This window comes from Rhinoderma darwinii, chromosome 4, assembly GCF_050947455.1.
Source record: "Rhinoderma darwinii isolate aRhiDar2 chromosome 4, aRhiDar2.hap1, whole genome shotgun sequence".
Lineage (NCBI taxonomy): Eukaryota > Metazoa > Chordata > Amphibia > Anura > Rhinodermatidae > Rhinoderma > Rhinoderma darwinii.
Window position 1 is genome coordinate 151291147 of NC_134690.1, and position 20590 is coordinate 151311736.

At 39.7% G+C, this 20590-nt stretch overlaps 1 protein-coding gene across 1 annotated transcript; it reads right to left on the minus strand.

The window, feature by feature from the left end:
- Positions 1–8875: 8875 nt before the first annotated feature.
- Positions 8876–19975, minus strand: LOC142759491 (histidine-rich glycoprotein-like). The gene is made up of 7 exons (XM_075861697.1): positions 19732–19975; positions 18100–18225; positions 16383–16470; positions 16099–16265; positions 14843–14956; positions 11497–11583; positions 8876–9631 (listed from the first exon to the last, which is right to left on the minus strand). Exons 1-7 carry the CDS (start codon positions 19924–19926, stop codon positions 8969–8971), a joined length of 1440 nt encoding a protein of 479 aa, XP_075717812.1. The 5' UTR covers positions 19927–19975; the 3' UTR covers positions 8876–8968.
- Between the last annotated feature and the right edge of the window lie 615 nt (positions 19976–20590).

Below are 20590 nucleotides of genomic sequence, written 5' to 3' on the forward strand. Positions count from 1 at the left end.
TCAACTGTGTCTGCGTCCTGATGCTGGTACAGTTGAAACCGGGACATAGCATCGGCCCTCCAGGACAGCGGAACATCGCCCGGAATCCGGGACTGTCCTGCTGAATCTGGGACGGTTGGGAGGTATGCGTAAAACTTATCCACCACTTCTAAACTCACCCTAATATGTTAAATAGGATGATGTTTTCTTAGTATGTTCATTTAGTTATTGAATCAGTTCATTCTTAAGGCCCTTTTACATGGGCCAGTGATCAGGCGAACAGAAGTTTGTCGACTGGTTGGATCTCTCATGCGGCAAAAAAAAATTCCGATGTGCTGCTGACAAAATGCAAAATGTGTGGGGAAAAAGATTTGTAATAATGATCCTTTGTCCCCAAACATTGCTCCATTTAAAAGGACATGCTGTATTGTCTATATCGGCGCTGGTTTACTGGGAGAAAATCTGTCCGTGTAACAGCACCTTTAGTCCCCTCATTACCCAATATATAAGAGTAGTTTGCAAAAAGAAGAAACACAATTAAGATGCTTTTTTATCCCCCCCCCCCCCCACTTTAACCCAACTCCAATCTGCCTGATGGAGAAGAAATAGGGAAGAGGAGAATAGAAGATAGTAAGCTTCTAAAGGGGGTTTTACACTTCACCATTATGTGTCAGACTTGCGTTCATAGAACGCTCGTTGCTGATCATTGCCCTGTGTAAACAGAACAGCGATCAGCAGATGAACGAGCAAACGATCGATCATCTGCTGATCGTATTGTTTTAAAAAGTTAAATATTATCGTTGTCGGCAGCACATCTCCCTGTAAACAAGGAGACGCGCTGCCGACATAATAATAATGTATGGGGACGAGCGATCGGAGTAACGGCCACTCGTCCCCATCCATAGCTCCGTCTGACAGGCCGGTGTAAAAGGCCCTTTAGATTGAAACCATTCATAAAGACCAGTTTTCCGTTAAGGGGTCAGATAATTTCTCGTTGATTAGTAGTTTATTTATAGTTAGCACCTAAGCTTTAACTGAGGGCGGATTACTAGACTTCCATAATAAAATAATGGCCCTTCTTGCATAAAACAGGTCTTTAAGAATAATTATTTTTGCTTTACTTAGCTAAATCTCTTGTTATCAGTTGCGGAACATGAACCTCAAATAAAGTTGTTCATAGTTCAATAGTCCTAGTCCAGGAGATAAAATAGTTTGGGACATAGCCAAAATTTATGGATTAAGTCTGTATCTGGTTTAGAATATCAATGGCAGTTAGAAATATTTATTAGGCACCATCTATATAGTCATTTTGAAGTATAATATGCCATATAAAGAATATACAATTGAGTCCTTCTGTAGGAGCAGTTCAGTATGTCTAATGGGAGAGACTTCAGGGCAGACAGCCAAGTCTCCTCAGTCTTCAACTGTCCCATACCATTAGAGTAGCCACTCAGAAGCATTATACAATCGTCAGAGCTAGACAAAAACGTATATATTTTTGTTATTGCACCCTTTTTAGAAAAGGCAGCAGTGATAAAATCTATAAGAGCTGAACAGATAAATTATGATCACAAAACATCATATTATTTAAAAAAAAAATAAAGTTCAGTCTGCAGGAATCTATGACCTGCGAATGGTAATTGTTCTAGGTGATGGGACAGCCACCAAGCAACAGATGATGGGCGCTGGTGGTAGCGTACCCTTGTCGTTGGAAGAATGCGATCGTGAGACCGCCAGAGCGCTCCCCTCAGAATTTTTTGAAGGAGGCTTGATGACTAATCCTTCTTCCCATTGACCCAACCAGAAGTCAGTAACACAGGACGCAAAAAGATAATTTAGTGTCGTAAATACTTTAACCCCTTCCCGTTTTTTGTTTTTCATTTTTGCTTTTTCCTCCCCATCTTGCAAAAGCCATACGTTTTTTATTTTCCTATCAATATAGCCATATGCAGTCTGTTTTTTTGCGGGACGATTTGTAGTCAAAAGACGGCGCGTAAAAAGACGCCCGCCTCAAAGAAGTGCATGCCACTTCTTGGGACGTAATTGGAGGCATTTTTCATTGACTCCAATGAAAACCAGCTCCAATTACGTCCGTAAAAAAACGCCGAAAAAAACGTATGCACTTGTCAAAACGTCTGAAATTCAGGAGCTGTTTTCGCCTAGAACAAATACCATCCATTTGCAGTTTATAGATTCCTTCAAACTTAATTTTGTTCTTTGGAGAGGCAGCCACCTAGCACCATCTGATGGGTAGAGTAGCACACACTTGGTGGTAGATCTTCATGTAACGACACAATGTGAGAACTGTGCAGAATCCTGGATGTTTCATGCTTTGTATATGCCCTTCACTTAAGGGTATGTTCACACGGCCAAATTTCAGACGTATACGAGGCGTATTATGCCTCGTTTTACGTCTGAAAATAGGGCTACAATACGTCGGCAAACATCTGCCCATTCATTTGAATGGGTTTGCCGACGTACTGTGCAGACGACCTGTTATTTACGCGTCGTCGTTTGACAGTTGTCAAACGACGACGCGTAAAAATACAGCCTTGTCAAAAGAAGTGCAGGACACTTCTTTGGACGTTTTTGGAGCTGTTTTCTCATAGACTCCAATGAAAACAGCTCCAAAAACGGACGTAAAAAACGCCGCGAAAACGTTGCGAAAAATGCGAGTTGGTAAAAAAACGTCTGAAAAGCAGGGTCTGTTTTCCCTTGAAAACAGCTCTGGATTTTCAGACGTTTTTGTTGACTACGTGTGAACATACCCTAATGAATAAAATCTGAACCAAAGAAATCACTGTTTTCTAAATTTGGGAACTCATGAGATTTCAGAGCGAGGTCTGCCATTCCAGTGTAGGTAAGCCACCGGGCTCTTCTAACATTAAATACATAATTAATTGCCTGTCCATGTAGAAACCTCTCCCTCTTGCTCAGCTCTAGACAACAGTAAAATCAAGTGACCAACTGTGTCTGCTATCTGGAACTGCACTTGCTTAAAGAGGCTCTGTCACCAGATTTTGCAACCCCTATCTGCTATTGCAGCAGATAGGCGCTGCAATGTAGATTACAGTAACGTTTTTATTTTTAAAAAACGAGCATTTTTGGCCAAGTTATGACCATTTTTGTATTTATGCAAATGAGGCTTGCAAAAGTACAACTGGGCGTGTTTAAAAGTAAAAGTCCAAGTGGGCGTGTATTATGTGCGTACATCGGGGCGTGTTTACTACTTTTACTAGCTGGGCGTTCTGATGAGAAGTATCATCCACTTCTCTTCAGAACGCCCAGCTTCTGGCAGTGCAGATCTGTGACGTCACTCACAGGTCCTGCATCGTGTCGGCCACATCGGCACCAGAGGCTACAGTTGATTCTGCAGCAGCATCAGCGTTTGCAGGTAAGTAGCTACATCGATTTACCTGCAAACGCCGATGCTGCTGCAGAATCATCTGTAGCCTCTGGTGCCGATGTGTCCTCGCTCGTCTGACACGATGCAGGACCTGGGGAAGTGACGTCACAGCGTGATCTCTCGAGAACACGCTGTGTCTGCACTGCCAGAAGCTGGGCGTTCTGAAGAGAAGTGGATGATACTTCTCGTCAGAAAGCCCAGCTAGTAAAAGTAGTAAACACGCCCCGATGTATGCACATAATACACGCCCAGTTGTACTTTTACTTTTCAAAACGCCCAGTTGTACTTTTGCAAGCCTCATTTGCATAAATACAAAAATGGCCATAACTTGGCCAAAAATGCTCGTTTTTTAAAAATATAAACGTTACTGTAATCTACATTGCAGCGCCTATCTGCTGCAATAGCAGATAGGGGTTGCAAAATCTGGTGACAGAGCCTCTTTAAGTGTTTTATCCGTACCATCATTGGGAAGCATCGTCCCATTTATAGAAAGTAGAGCCGGGTCTATTTCTGAGGCAACAAGTTCCTTAACATTAGGAATCCCAATAAAACCTCTGAGAACTATTGCCCATCACTGAGAGAACAATTTAGATGGTGGGGTCCTGTCAGCGAGACCTACCCTCAACATTTGTAGTTCACTCCATTTTACCCTTTCTGAGGATGCGAGGAGCGGACAACTGCCTCAGGGTCCCAGTCCACTTCTGGCTGGAGCTCCTTATAGTTGTGTGAATACAAACTGTCTGAGGCAAACATCTATCTGTGGTGACTAATGAGGTGAGGGGTAATGCTTACACAAGCTAACTTCTTATTAACAAGGGTGATATGCAACATGCCAAAGACCCTTTCCACAGCCTTTACTTTATACCTCAAACGAGGTGTAATGGCTTTGGACACAGATACCTCGTTATTGTCACTGACAGACAGAGGGGAGTCAAGAGCGCTGCGTTCCACAACCACTCTGCTTTTTCTTAATATTTTCATCTCCTCATCTGAGGAAGAATTAGAAGATGGGGATTCCAAGGGGGGTTTTCTGGTACTTTGTGGGGACACCAAAACTGAAGCTGCTAGTGAACAGACTTCCTTATTAGAGATGAACGAAACGGTACGATATATACCGGATTTGACCCAAAACTTTTAAAAGTTTAGTTTTCTGACGAATATGAAACATTTGAGATTTGTTTTGGGCAAATGTCAAAAATGGCCACCGCCACATGACACATAAAGAAGCAGAGAGAAGGAGGATCACATTAAACCGGGAACCCCTTTAGATAGTGCCACAACCCCCCCTGTAGATAGTGCCACACAAACCCTTCTGTAAACAGTGCCATCCCCCTTGTAAACAGGGCCAACCCCCTGTAGATAGCACCACACTCACTTGTCCCCGTTCCTGAGTCATCCTCTTTCCGGCGATGCAGGGCTGGTCTCGTCTGACTAGACCTGATTCAGCAAGAGTGATGCAGGCAGCGCCATGATGCCATCGTGCCGCCTGCATCACGAAAAAGCGCTGAATGGCGGGGAATGGTTCCCTTGGCTCGCCAGCTTGGTCAATTGTATCAGCGTCCTAAAAAGGCGGATACAATTTAGTACCCTTCTGAGGGCCAGGATCAGTTTTTAAAAATAGAGCATTAAAAAAATGACCATGTGAATGTACCCACAGAATTTCATTGTTCTTAAAACGGCTGTGTGACGGCTGTAATAAAAACAGCAGTTTACACGGCCATTTTTAACTGTCACAGTGGACAGTGTCACTGGACAGTGTGATACGATGTGTCAGCGATGGTTGGATACTGTCAGTATGTAGGGACACAGCCCTCTGACAAGGGGAATCGTAACAACCATTTGTCAGTGCACGCACAGAAAGTTGGTGTTCACTATAGACACGGCAGAGCGGCGGTGGGGAATGGGGGCCCATTTATGTGGAACAGCCCAGGGCCTATGGTCTACTTAATCCGCCACTGCTGACACACTATGCTCCCACAACATTACAAGGCCTGGCTGCATCCTGAAAAGATATCGCTGATATACGCTAAATATCCCTGATAAACATGAGGTATTAGTTGATACTTTGGCCAAAATACACACGCTCGCAACCTGCATCAAGGGTCCTCATCGTATTGCGAGTACCTACACTTATATTACAAACAAAATCACAGAAAAGTGAACTATATTAATTTAAAATCACTGTATGCCAGTGCACTACATGTAACCGCGTGACTGGCCCACTTATAGAAGCTATAACTGTGTGCAATGATAATACTAAGCAGCCATGAATTGTAGGCATGAGACTGGCTGTTCATCAGTATATTGCACCTGAGCAATTTCCCTGTATGTAGCATTGCGGTTTGTCTGCATCCTGTTGGGAATTGGTTAGTGTACCTGCCCTTGTGAGTAAGTATGGTCTTTTCAGTCATTTTAAATTAATATAGTTCTTTTCTCTCTGTATGCTTACAAATTCATATCTTGACATGTTCCACTTGATCATTTATTATATAGATAAAATCCCCTAGAAGCATTCGTTCTAGGGGAGAATCTCTTTATAATACAGTGCAGTACAGGGACACCATATGGCAGCACTTGGAGTGACAACGACTCTCTAAGGGTATGTTCACACGGCCAAATTTCAGACGTATACGAGGCGTATTATGCCTCGTTTTACGTCTGAAAATAGGGCTGCAATACGTCGGCAAACATCTGCCCATTCATTTGAATGGGTTTGCCGACGTACTGTGCAGACGACCTGTAATTTACGCGTCGTCGTTTGACAGCTGTCAAACGACGACGCGTAAATTTACTGCCTCGGCAAAGAAGTGCAGGGCACTTCTTTGCCACGTAATTTGAGCCGTTCTTCATTGAAATCAATGAAGCACGGCTCAAGGTTTACGAGCGTCTCAGACGCCTCGTAAATTACGAGGAGGAGCTTTTACGTGTGAAACGAGGCAGCTGTTAACAGTCTGTCTTTTCACACGTAACTGCCTCTCAGCGTGTGAACATACCCTAACGCAGAACTATCAGCACTCCATGTGCTGCTGTATAGGCTCTTCCTTGTACATAAGGCCTAAAACTAATTTCTTCAAGAATCACTGTCCCCAATTTCCTTTGGCTCTGTTTTGCATATACTACATTACCATTCAATTAATTAATTTAATTAAAAAATATGCAAAGTTAGTCTTTTCTTCACCCAATATTAACTACTAAACACTGGGGGAAGTAGATCTGCGTCTGAGAAAATTAAATATTGATAAATCCCCTGGCCCAGACTGCATTTATCCATGGGTATTAAGGGAATTTAGCTAAGTAATGGACAAACCATTGTATCACATCTTCTTAGACTCTCTCGGGATCAGTGCCACAGGAATGGAGGACGGCTGATGTTGTACCAATATTTAAGAACGGTGTGTGGACCCGAGTAACTACCATCCAGTAAGTTCGACATTTGTGGTATGGAAAATATTCGAAGATTTTCTATGACAGCGGTCCCCAACCTTTTTTTAACCAAGAACCAGTTTCATGCAAGACAATTTTTCCACGGAAGGCCGGGGAGGGGGGTGTTTCGGGGTTTAGGGTCAGTTCACACATTGCGTAAATACTGCAGATTTTCCAAAACGGTGTTCGTTGCGGAAAATTTGCAGCATAATTCAGTAGCAGCAAAGTCGATGAGATAGAACAAATTTCATCCACACGCTGCAAAATAGTGAGCAAAAAAAAAACGCTCAAAATTTGACATGCGGTGCACAGTTTTATTCCACAGCATGTCAATTTGCATAAACGCTGCTTATTTTTTGCAGGTTTGCCCCACTGAATTCAATGGGGAGGTAAAACACACAACAAATAGCAGTTGTTGCGATTCAGCTGCAAAAAATGCAACTCAGAAAAGAATAATATTATACTTACTCAGAAGTCTGTGACCGCTGCAGCCAATCACAGGCTGTAGCAGTGGTCACATGGGATGAAACGTCATCCCAGGAGGCCAGCCTGGATGACGTCAGAAGGCTGGCCTACTGGGATAACGCTTCATCCCATGTGACCGCCGCTGCAGCCAACCACAGGCTGCAGCGGTCCCCTGGGTAAAACGTCATCCCAGCAGTTTTCCGCAGCGAACATTCAGTTGGAAAACTGCACCACAATTTAGTGCGTTTTTTGCTCAGAATTCACTGCGGCCACCGAGGCGGATACAAGATACCCCAGCCCGGCACCAAATGATCCACGGCCCGGTATTGGTCCGCGGCCTGGTGGTTGAGGATCACTGTTCTAAGAGATGAACTACATTAGTATTTGGCGGGGAATAATCTAATAACTGAATACCAGCATGGATTCATGAAAAACAGTTCTTGCCTAACCAACATGCTTGGTTTCTATGAAGAAGTAAGTGCAAAACTGGATGTTGGTCATGCAACTGATGTGATATATTTGGATTTTGCAAAAGCATTTGCTACTGTACAGGGGCTGGGGGACCATGTATGCACATGGGTAAAGAATTGGTTAAGGGAAAGAAAACAAAGTGTCTTTATAAATAGTAAATACCCAACATGGGCTGAAGTCAGCAGCGGGGTACCACAAGGATCGGTGTTAGGCTCAATTATTTTTAATATCTTTATTAATGACCTTGTAGATTGGATTGATAGTAAGGTGTCAGTTTAGGATACTTAAAACTCAGCTTGACTATAAAATATTACAGAAAGACCTAGATAAGCTGACAGCATGGGCAAAAACATGGCAGATTGAATTCAATGTTGATATATGTAATAGTATTAATGCATATACATTAAATGGAATAAAACTGGGGATAATGGAACGAGAGAAAGAAATAAGCTAAGGAGCAGCACTCAATGTCAAGCAGCAGCTGCAAAAGCAAATATGATTTTAGGGTGTATAAAAAAGAGGTAAAAACCTGCGATTCAAATGTAATATTATCTCTCTATAAATCGCTCGTAAGGCCACATCTTGAATATGGAATTCAGTTTTAGGCTACAAATTCTAAAAAGGATATTGGAGAACTGGAGAGTGTACAAAGGCGCGTGACTAGATTATTAAATGAAATGGGAGGTGTCGCTTACAATGAAAGAGTAGAGAAATTGGGCTTGTTCAGCTTGGAAAAAAGACGTCTTAGAGGTGATCTTATTAACATGTATAAGTATATGTGTGGTCAATATAGAGAAATAGCACATGATCTGTTCCTTCCAAGGACTCTACAAAGGACCAGGGGACATCCATTGACATTTAAGACATCAATATAGGAAAGGGTTCTTTACAGTTAGAGTGTTCAAGCTACGGAATGCCCTACCCCAAGAAGTAGTGATGGCAGATACTATGTCAGCGTTTAAAAAAAGGCTAGATGATTATTTACTGACGAATGGCTTTGGGGGTTATAATTAATCAAGCAATGAATGACAGCTAATTTTTGAGAAAGGTTGAACTTGATGTACCTGTGTCTGTTTAACTATGTAACTAACTATGTATGTATTCCGAATGTAAATTTATAAAAAGAATAGGTGAGACAAATGCTGTTATTTATTGCATAAATGTTAATTGTAACTTTTTTAACATATGTCTTGTACTGTATTCTTGTAGACATGTTGCACTAAATTATGTAAAAATATGATTCTTTATAATTTGTGGTAAGTCTACCAGTGGTTCGCCAGGACATGTTTTCAGTTTTGATTGTTCACTTGGGAATTCAATGTTAATATGTTTTCCATGCTTTCCATATTTTCCAGGACGTTCTGGTGGGGGAGGTAGGCGGAAAATGGTTGGAACTGGCACACCCTTTTGATCATCAGAAAGATAATAAATCTGAACTGACCCTTTTGATCTATTCTCAAAAGGTTTTTTATCAGTGTGTTCTTCGGATGAACTGCCATCATCAGTTGAAGTACGATTGCGATGATCATGATGATGATCCCGGTGATGATGTGATGGGTCATGAGGGTGACTTTCATTTTGGCGATCATTGTGGTGGTGGTGGTGATGAGGATGGTGAGGATGATGATGACGATCATGTCGGCATTGATGATGTTTACGACCCCTGTGGTGTGGGCAATGCCCACGCTTATGATGCTCACAATTGTCAGGCACATCGCCGCCTTGTCCTGCCTCTCCGGCACCTTCCTGTTCTGCTCCTTCCTTGTCTGCACCAGGGGCATTAGATATTTCTTGCTCTTGTTCAGGTTTTGAGTTATCTAGTCCGTGATGACAGTGCCCATGTCTGTGACCATGATCATGTCTGTGACCATGATCATCTTTATTATCCTTAAAAGAAAAAATACATTAATCATATTAGGTATAATAAACAAATAACGCAATTTAATGTGTTTTCAGGTTTCATGTAAGTAAAGCTTTATCACTGTATAATAAAAACATATGAAAATTTCAAATTTCTCACAATTCAAAAACCTTCTGTTTTCTGTCAGCGAATGAAAACATTATCATTTACATTTTGAGGTGGAAAACTTGTCCTGCTCATATCCCATTGACACAGATGCAATAACTGCTTCCTGCGGCAGCAATTTTTTAATTTTTTTATTATTAATAATAATAATAATAATAATAATAATAATAATAATCTTAATATAGCGCCAACATATTCCACAGCCTTTACAATTAAGAGGGAACATGTACAGACATTACATTCTTTTACAAAAGCAAAACAATTTGATAAAAAATGTTTGTTTGTGTCACATATTCTGAGATAACTTTTTACATTTTCTGTTGATGGAGTAGTGTGAGGGCTTACTTTTGCAGGCTGAGCTGTAATTTTTGTTTGTACTATTTTGGAATACATAAGACTTTTTGATTATATTTGAATCCATTTTATTTGGGAGGCGTATTACAGTAGCAGCAGAGTGGATGGGATCCTAAGAAAAATCTCAACCACACACTGCGAAAAAAATCAGCCGTGAAACCGTTTATAAATTGACGCTCAGTGCGTTTTTTTAATCCGCAGCATGTCAATTCATGCTGCAACAACTATGTTTTTTTATTGCGGGTATTCCCCATTAAATTCAATGAGTAAAACCCGCAATGTTCCAATTTTTATGGCGGAAAAGCTGCAATTCCGCCGCAAAGATCAGAAAAAAACAAAAAAAACTTTTTTCGTTTAAAATTATTCAAAAAGTTAATACTTACAACCCGGGCGCTGTCATAGCGACACGTTCCCCTGTTCTCCATCCAGGCTGGCACCCTGGGATAAAAGGCCGGGCTACACGGAGAACGGAGGGACGCTATGACAACGCCCGGTCGGTAAGTATTACCATTTCATTTTCCAGTACTGATTCCGCAGTGGAGTTTCCGCCCGAATATCTACACCACAATTTGGTGCTGTTTTCCAGGCGGAATCCCATGTGGGTTCTAGGACGGATACGCTGCATACTTTTAAGCAGCATATCCGACCAGTGTGAACATACCCTAAGGGTATGTTCAAACGGGCTATTTTCAGCTCTTTTTTGGGCCGTAAACGCCCCGAAAAACGGCTAGAAATGCGGGGGCTGAACGCCTCCAAACATCTGCCCATTGATTTCAATGGGAAAAATGGCGTTCCATTCCTACAGGGCATTTTAAAAATGGCCGCGTAAAAAAAACGCCTCGTAAAAAGAAGTGATTGTCACTTCTTGAGCCGATTTTGGAGTGATTTGTAATTGACTCAATAGAAAAACAGCTCCGAAAACGGCAGTAAAAAAACTACGCAAAAAACGCAAGTTGCTTTAAAAATGGCTGAAAATCAGAGGCTGTTCTCGATTGAAAACAGCTCCGTATTTTCAGCAATTTTTAGTTAAGCTTGTGAACATACCCTTAGATGTGATCGATAACAGATGGTTCCTTCGTATCAGAGGCACACAGAATGTGCTGACACTGAACCTGTCAATGCTGCTGACCTGACATATTCAGGTCTCAGCGCACAATACAGCTGCTCTGTATACAGTATACAACGCAGCTGTATCTCAAAAGATAGAAATCATTTTTAATAAAAAGTACTTAGAAAGTTGCACCAAACACACAGATAAACATATTTTTTTTTTTAAATACAAAAACTTTTTCAAAGGTGTGCGTAGCCTTTAAACAAGATGTCTAGTTCAAAATGTCATTGATTATCAATTCAAAGCTTAAATGCAACTTACCCTTGGGTTGTAGATTTCACAGGACACATCTAAACCTTCTTTACCAACAAATTGGCGATAAGTAGTACCCTTGCAGAACCCAACATGCTGTGGGAAAGAAGAACATGCTAGTTATGTTTGCTGTTTATAAAGTGAAAAACAGCATACCCTGCATATACTAGTCCTTCTCTATGAATTAGAATATCATCAAAAAGTTAAAGTGAAGCTAAACTTTTAACAAACTTCTGACATGTTATAGTGACATGTCAGTAGTTTTGATTGGTGGGGGTCCGAGCACTGAGACCCCCACCAATCGCTAAAACTAAGCAGCTGAAGCGCTCGTGTGAGCACTCAGCCGCTTTGTGTCTGTTCGAATTTTTCCAGAAATAAATCGTAGGACGGGATCATAGACTTTCTATTGAGTCCATACTCCGATACATTCATTTCCGGAAAAAGCCAAACAGGCACAAACCAGCTGAGCGCTCACACGAGAAAAATGAAATGAGCATCTCCATAAAGCTGGTCAGCAGAGGGAAGCATGAAGTGCTCTAAAATTTACTGGTAGACGCTGCGTTGACTCTGGACTTGATATAACACAGTGGACCAACACCAGCAGATGATATGGCCAAACCATCACTGACTGCGGAAACTTCACACTAGACCGCAAGCAACTTGGATTGATGTCTCTCCACTCTTCCTCCAGACTCTGGGACCTTGATTTCCCAATGAAATACAAAATTTACTTTCATCTGAAAACAGGACTTTGGACCATTGAGCAACAGACCAGTCCTTTTTCTCCTTAGCCCAGGTAAGACTCTTCTGATGTCTCAAGGAATGAGACAGTTGTAGCCCATGTCCTGGATACGTCTGTGCGTGGTCGGCTCTTGAAGCACTGACTCCAGCCGCAGTCCACTCCTTGTGAATCTACCCCAGATTCTTTAATGGCCTTTTCTTGACAATTCTTTCAAGACTGCGGTTATCCCTGTTGCTTGTGCACCTTTTTCTACCACACTTTTTCCTTCCACTCAACTTTCCATCAATATGCTTGGATACATCACACTGTGAACAGCCAGGTTCTTTAGCAATGTCCTTTTGTTGCTTACTCTCATTGTGGACTGTCTTCTGGACAACTGTCAAGTCAGCAGTCTTCCCCGTGATCGTGTAGCCTACTGAACCAGACTGTTGAGCCATTTAAAGGCTTAGGAAACCTTTGCAGGTGTTTTGCGTTGATTAGCTTATTAGAGTGTCAAACCAGTCGCCACACATCAGTCTACAATCTTCAACTTTTACCCAATATTCTAATTTTCTGAGAGACTGCATTTCGGGATTTCATTAGCTGTTAGCCATAATCATCAACATTAATGGAAAAACAAATGCTGGAAATAGATCACTCTGTGTGTAATGAATCTATATAATATATTAATTTTTTAATTGAATTACTAAAATAAATTCACTTTCTGATGATATTCTAATCCATTGAGAAGGACTAGTGCCCAGCATTATATATATATATATAGTAATGGCAACTGGATTTCTACTTTAAATGAAGCGTGACCACCCCACTTTTCTCATAATGTAAATCCTTAAAACCTTTATTGTGAGCCTGCCATAAATGTTACTTAAGGTCTGATGAGGAAATTTCAGGTGGCATACTTTTCGTAATAAATTAGGCGCATCTCTGTCCGTCTATGCGGCAAAAAGTCAAATCTACTCCATCTGGAGTACATTTGCACTATAATTTATGCCAATTTCTGGAATAAATTATAGTAAATGTATTGGTCTACAGAAAGCCCTGCCCCTTCCACTAAGCCCCACCTACTTTTTAGTAAAATGGTGCAAGTGTCAGAAGAGTCTCACATTTTCTTGTGCAATTTACGACTTTTGAGGCATTTATAATAAGCAATCATTTTCCCCCATAGTGTTTACATGTAGCAAGGACTCTCTCATTATTTTCCCATTACCCACCTGCTATCTGACAAATGCACCATGCTGGAACATTTATTAAAATGAATTGCTATATATATTTTTTCTTGGGCCTAAGAGTTAACGGTTCAACCAGTCTCAAGTGGTGTTAATCTTGACACTTACACTCAACTTCTCCACCCCAGCAACAAATTCCAGTTTTATTACAGAGCTAGGTTGGCATAGCCAAGAATAATAATAATCTTTTTAATTTTCAGTGGATTTTTTCTTGGTGATAAGTATGCCCATTTTAACAGAGATATAGTGACTATATTTTTTTGTCTTATCAATCTAAATTTACAGATTTATACAGTTCCCATTTGTTTCAACAATACATTTTTATTTGCTAACCTCCCCCTAGTGGTGGCTAAAGGCAGCCAGAATTTTATCGACATCTATGACAGAGAAGCAGGGTATTTGGAGATTGGTGTCAGAAAATGGAGCTTTGATCCCTTACAAAGATAGCACACAATTATGGGCATAAAAAAGAAATGATGTTGAGAATTGGAAGTACGCTTTAACTTGTGTCTGAATAAACTCTTATATTTTAGTTGATCCATAAATATCTTTAGAGAATCATTCCTTCTTTCACGTTTGGGGAACTTTTGCTTGTATATCAGAGAACTACATTATCAGCAATTCCCTAAAGCACACCTATGACATAAATAGCTTACAAAACTGGACCAAAGCAACAAAGTTATAATGGGAAACAGCTAAGTAATAACCCGGTTCCCGCACCTACTTTTCCTGTATTGTCAGATTGTGCAGCAGCTCTACTCTCTCTTTTGTAATGGTACTTAAAGTGTAACTAAACTTTTAAAAAACTTCGGACTCCCACCGACCAAAACTTCTGACATGTCAGAAGTTTTTTGAAACTTTAGTTATACTTTAAGACAACATTCACAGGGAATAATACCCTGACTAAAATGGTTGGTCGACATGTTGTGGTGGTGTGCCCCGTGGCCAAAAAGTGTGCAGTAAAATCGCCCAAATTGCCCTGGTTTTGCAATGCAGTTATTCATCGCACAGATTTTATAGGTGAAACACATCTTTTTGTGCTTAAGCTGTAACAACTGCATCGCAAAACTGTGCCAATTTGCAGGAAAACGCTCACGGTTTTGCCACACTTTATGTAGGCCATGCGGCACACTATCGCAACGTGTGGACCCAGCCAAGATCTACTATTTACTCACTCTGCCCCCTGCCCATAAAGTAAGTGATTCAGGTAATAAAAGTTAGAGAATTATTGACGATGCAATTCCATCAACCACAAACTGAGGTTCACCACGGGTGTTTAGAGGAGCTACATATACAATCTTGTCCACCTTATTCTGTCATTAAATGAGAGAGAAAAAAAACTTAAATTTTGGGAAAAATATTAAGAGTCTGAAATGGTAAAACTTACGGCTTCCTGGTCTTTAAGGAAATTGCAGTTTGTAAGATTTACATCAGCTTGTGTTTTCAAGCACTCTGTTTCCTTTATCGTGAATTTGAAGAAGTAAGATTGTCCAAACACATACTGCAAATGAATGAAAAAGAAAAAATATAACATGATGTAAAATGCAGTCATAATGGGGTTTGTCAATTAGGTTTTAGTATGTAAAATAATATCTGTTACTGTACATTGAATAGTAGACTATATGGTATGCTCAATTCGCAATGCTATTTTACACATTAGTTTCCTTCCCGTAAACTGTTTATTAATTACTCTAGCGCAAAGTTTCTCAATCTTTTTTCTACTGAGGCATCAGGAGCCAGAACAAAGTGATGTCGACCTCACCATTGGTCGCAGTCCATGCTGAAATTTGTAAATATTGCCTCAATATATCTCAGAATTTGTCACATGAACCCAGACGAATATTAATATAAGCACAAAAGGAGTCAGTTATGTTACTAAATCAGAGATTATGCAAGCCTGTGCAGTTTATATTCCCTTCTGTTGAAACTGCCTCCCGAACTGCGCCTCGCCAACCATGAGGGGTTAGAGAGGCGCCTAACCAGTGTAGCCTGCCTCACAGTTTGAGAAACACTTCTGTATAGAAATGGAGTTATTAGGTGTATTGACAGTTCTGCTATCATCTCTAATTTTCTTCAATCTAAATAGGTCAAAAATTTGTTGCTGACTAATATATATCTTTACAGTGGTGTAAGATCTGCTTTACTGATATAGCACTCCAAATCCAGTGAGCTATAAAAATCTATCTTCAGTAAGCTCCTCCTGAGCTGTAAAAACCATCATTACTAAGCTCCACCTAGTGGTGACTGTAGGTAGACAGATTTTTATTATTTACTTCTATGGCTATGTGATTGGAAGCACGGTATTTCGAGCTCTGTATCAGAAAGATTTCTGGCAACTTTAAATAAGTTTTGAAACTAAAAATGAAATGACTTTCAAAGCTGTACATTTGAGTTGTGCAATAGTGGATATAATGTACAGTAAATATACATAGGCAGCTTCTTTCAATGGAAGAGATGTGTACATTGAAGGCTATGCCTATATGTTATTAATGCATGGACCCTGTCTAAATGAATGACCCTGCCGAGTAGACAAACCCTCAGTGAATGTGTCCACATCAGCTCCAATCTCTTCTTACTTTAGAAGCATCTTTGTTAGAGTAGGTTCACATGTGGCGTATACAGCTGTTTATATCGCCATCTTACCTGTGTTCTCACTCTTTCGATACCATTCACTTTGAAATAATGGGTCTCGTTGCTGTTTTTATTATACTGTTGAATCAGAAGATCAACCTTTGCTCTTATTTCAGGTCCAATATTGGTGACTAGAACAGGGCAATCTGGACACATCCGAACAATTGATCTAGAAGGAACTAATACGAATAGGGTCATGGAATGAGTAGATTGACTGATAATAACATCTGACCTACTCCTACGTTCAACCAATGCCATTCATACATGTATTATGTTCTATCTCATGTTGCTCTTACCTGTACCGAGGGTGCAGTTGTAATTCAAGAGTTTCAGAGTGCTCCGTGAACTGTCTATATAAATGATGGCTTTACAGTGACCAAATACCTGGGGCAAAGAGTGTTTGTAAAGAAATAAAATTATTGTCAGAGATGATTTTGCATTTTTTTTGTTATGTTCTGATTTTAATTCACAATGCTAAATATGCACAATGCCAAATATACATATTGACAACATGACACATATGATTCTACTGTATAATCCCCTTAGATTGTTAACTCTTAGAAACTGGGTCTTCTCTCCTTTTTTTTCATTTTACATTGATATTTCCTATGCTCTTGTAAGGCTTCATTCACATCTGCATCAGGGCTCCGTTCCGTCGGAAGTGTGCAAGGAATTCTAATAATAATAATAATAATAATATTAACTTTTATTTATACCAACATATTCCACAGAACTTTACAATTAGACGAAACAATAAACGTACAAAATAACAAATAAGGCTTCATTCACATCTGCGTCAGGGCTCCGTTCCGACGTTCCGTCTGATCTTTCCGTCGGAACAGAGCCCTGACTGACACAAACGGAAACCATAGGTTTCCATTTCCATCACCATTGATTTCAATGGTGATGGATCCGGTGCCAATGGTTTCTGTTTGTCTCAGTTGTGCAAGGGTTCTGTCATTTTGACGGAATCAGTACCGTAGTCGACTATGATATTCATTCCGTGAAAACAACGGAACGCTTGCACAACGGAGACAAGCGGAAACCATTGGCACCGGATCCGTCACCATTGAAATCAATAGTGATGGAAAAGGAAACCTATGGTTTCCGTTTGTGTCAGTCAGGGCTCTGTTCCGACGGAAAGCTCAGACGGAACGTCGGAACGGAGCCCTGACGCAGATGTGAACGAAGCCTTATTTGTTATTTTGTACGTTTATTGTTTCGTCTAATAGTAAAGTTCTGTGGAATATGTTGGTATAAATAAAAGTTATTATTATTATTATTATTAGAATCCCTTGCACACTAGCGCTGTGTACAGGGTAATGATTCCAAACGATAATTCAGGAACTGACAGGGTCACTTTAAATTTTCCTTCCGTCTATATATAACATTTATACCATATAATCGGAAATATACGGTACTCCCCTGCTGTGAACAGCTTAGGGAAGTTCTCCTTTCCCTACTCGACGGTCTTCCACATAGGGCTTTCTTAGGGTGGATTCACAGATGGCCGATTTTGAAATTTCTACAACAAAATCTGCCACATGTGAACCCTTACTGTTCCAACTTAGAGCTGACATCTTTCATTTTGTCACATGTAAGCCGTAAGCTGTCAGTAGCGGTCCATTCCAGAAGTTGGTAATACTGTTGGGTACCCAATTGCCAGCAAAAGAATGGATGAATATATATGTCGGTGCTGTACAAAGGCCAGTATATGCGAGCTTACTGTAAAATTACAGTGGACAACCGTGAAGGGGATCACTTGCCATGTGTTAACTGTAAGATGGATACATTGATGACTATATAAATGTAGTAATGTAAGTACCCATAAATATAGGCAGTGAACTGCAGATGATCACTACTTCTGATGTGAGAATACTCAATGCTTTATGTTACCGTAATATTATATGACAGATACTAGATAGTGCATTCAACTCTTGTGTGGCAAACAAGACATTATAACTCATCTATAATGTGACATGGCTCTCTGGTGGCATTCAGTGTAATACTTACAGTTTCATGGGCTATAATAATGTCATGAATACACTCTTTCCATGGTTTGTTACTCAGGACAGAGCAAGGCGTTTCAATCACATCCAGATCCAAATAGTAGATGAACGCTGAGGGATATTTTACTGACTGAAATGAGAAAATAGTAAAATGAGCAAACACAATTATTCCTAAACACTTCCAAAAAGTAAAAAAAAGTCAACTATAAAGTATAAGTCATTGAGTTGGTCTGTCTCTTACCAATTTCTCAATTATAGCTAAAAAAAAAGATGCCATTCTGAGCTCTAGATCAGTGTCTGGCCCTATATCACTGTATGCAGATTTCTCTTTCTCTTTCAACCTCAGTTGGAACTATAATAGCAACTGTTTCCTGTTGTCTCTTTTGTACAAAATGGCCAAATAAAACATAGGGTTTCCGGTTTTTCCGTTGTTCTTCTCCCCTGAGCAATTCTTGTTGCTCATGTCTAATTCTGAATAAGTAGATGAAATACGATCGATTGGAGGCAAAATTGTGACCGTGTTGAGGAGAGATTAGTGGTTGCCTGACAAACCTTGCGCCACTTTTCTCAAGGTACTAATACTACCTGATCTATTTTGCCATCATCAAACCCCATACAGGAGGTGACCAGCAGCGTGCATGTTATTTCTATCAAGGATATTAGCGACTGCAAGACACATAAAACACACTTATCCTAGGGTGGATTGAAATCCACCTTGCCCAATCCTTGTTTCCACAGATGGTGGCATATTGTAACAAAAAAAATTACCTTAGCATATGACATATGTCTGTTTTTGTTTGACTAAAAAGAAAGTATACTTTTGTTAGTGTTTTTGCTTTTTAGTTTTCAAAGGGTTAGTTTTTGTGTGTAAATTAAAGAAAAAAACATATGAGGAAAAAAGAATACAAATATATGCTTTAAGTTTGCATAGTCACCTTATTGACTTTCATCAAAACAAGACTATATTTGGCACGTATTCTTTTTGCATATAGGGTACAGGTCTAAGCAGTCCTTTACGTATTTATGACATATTCCACATATATATATTTAGGAATATATTTAGCCCATAGTTCGCTATGGAAATCTACACAAACATGTTACTGTTGAAAAGAAACATTTTCAAAAAAAGTATATAGAAAAATGTGGTGTGAATGGGGCCTTAGATCAACTGTTGGAGACTGAATTTGTAAGGATGGGTCCACACCACTGTTGCGTCAGTCCGTTGTTCTGCTCCATCAGAGGAGCAGAACAAGGGAATACCGGAAGCAACGGTTCCTTAACTTCAATGGGTTCCGTCAGTTTTTACATAGGATTGCAAGCTAAGTTATATGAACCAGTTATAACAAGATGCGTTATATATATATATATATATATATATATATATATATATATATATATATATATATATATATATATATATATATATATAAATCTCTACATATATCTACATATATATATATATATATATATATATATACACACTTGAAAAAATAATTGAAGTAGAGTAAAAATATATTACTTTTAGTAGAATGATTTATTCATGTTATCACATGCTAAGGTTTCGCCCCTCTTTTAGCCAGGCATTTTAAGTCCATATTAGGTGTTATTATGTCATCACTATAAGATGGTCACTTACCGTCTGTTGGAAGACTGATTCAACTCGGACCGGTCTTAACTGAAAACCCTCATCTCGGTCTTCATTAATGAGGTCTATTGCCCATTCTACTTGTACTTGTGTTGCATTGCAGTCTAGAGGGATTACATTGGGAATTAAAGGGCTTGTGGCAGAACACAGTGTCACCAATAAGGCTGCTACAAAAATCCGCTCCATTTTGGTCAAGCACGGCAAGGGTAATGCTTGGCCTGATCAACCATATTACTCCAAAAGCAGTGTATTATATAGTCCTTAATTATGGACCCATGATTTTCTCCTTGACCTGATTGTTAGAGAATAACAAATAAAAGGTAAATGATTATGAGGCTTTGTGATTTGCCAAATACTGACACTGGGCAGGATAGGTCATTGTCCTAAATGTCCATTTTATTATCTATGGTAAACTGACTTGCTCAACTAAATTCCTCTTATTTGCCTTTAAGCAACTAGTCAACAAGGAAAAAAAAATGTAGTGCTGAACAAAGAAAATCAGGCAAAGGTTGGATCCGGTGCATTGCATATACTAATGAGTAATGATTTCTATACTAATAACTTATAATTACATATACTAATTATTTATAATTCACATACAAATAATTTATGATTCATATACCAATGATTTATAATTACATATACTAATGATTTATGACCTTATATACTAATGATTTATGACCTCATAGACTAATGATTTATGATTACATATACTAATGATGTAGGTAGGATAGGAATAGGATGGGAAAAGGCCAGACAGATGCTGGTGGTAAAGGTTTCTATTATTAGGCGGACAGACAGGGTCGCCGAGACTGTAAATGCCTAGTGTGTTGTCTTCTGGGTGCCCAGG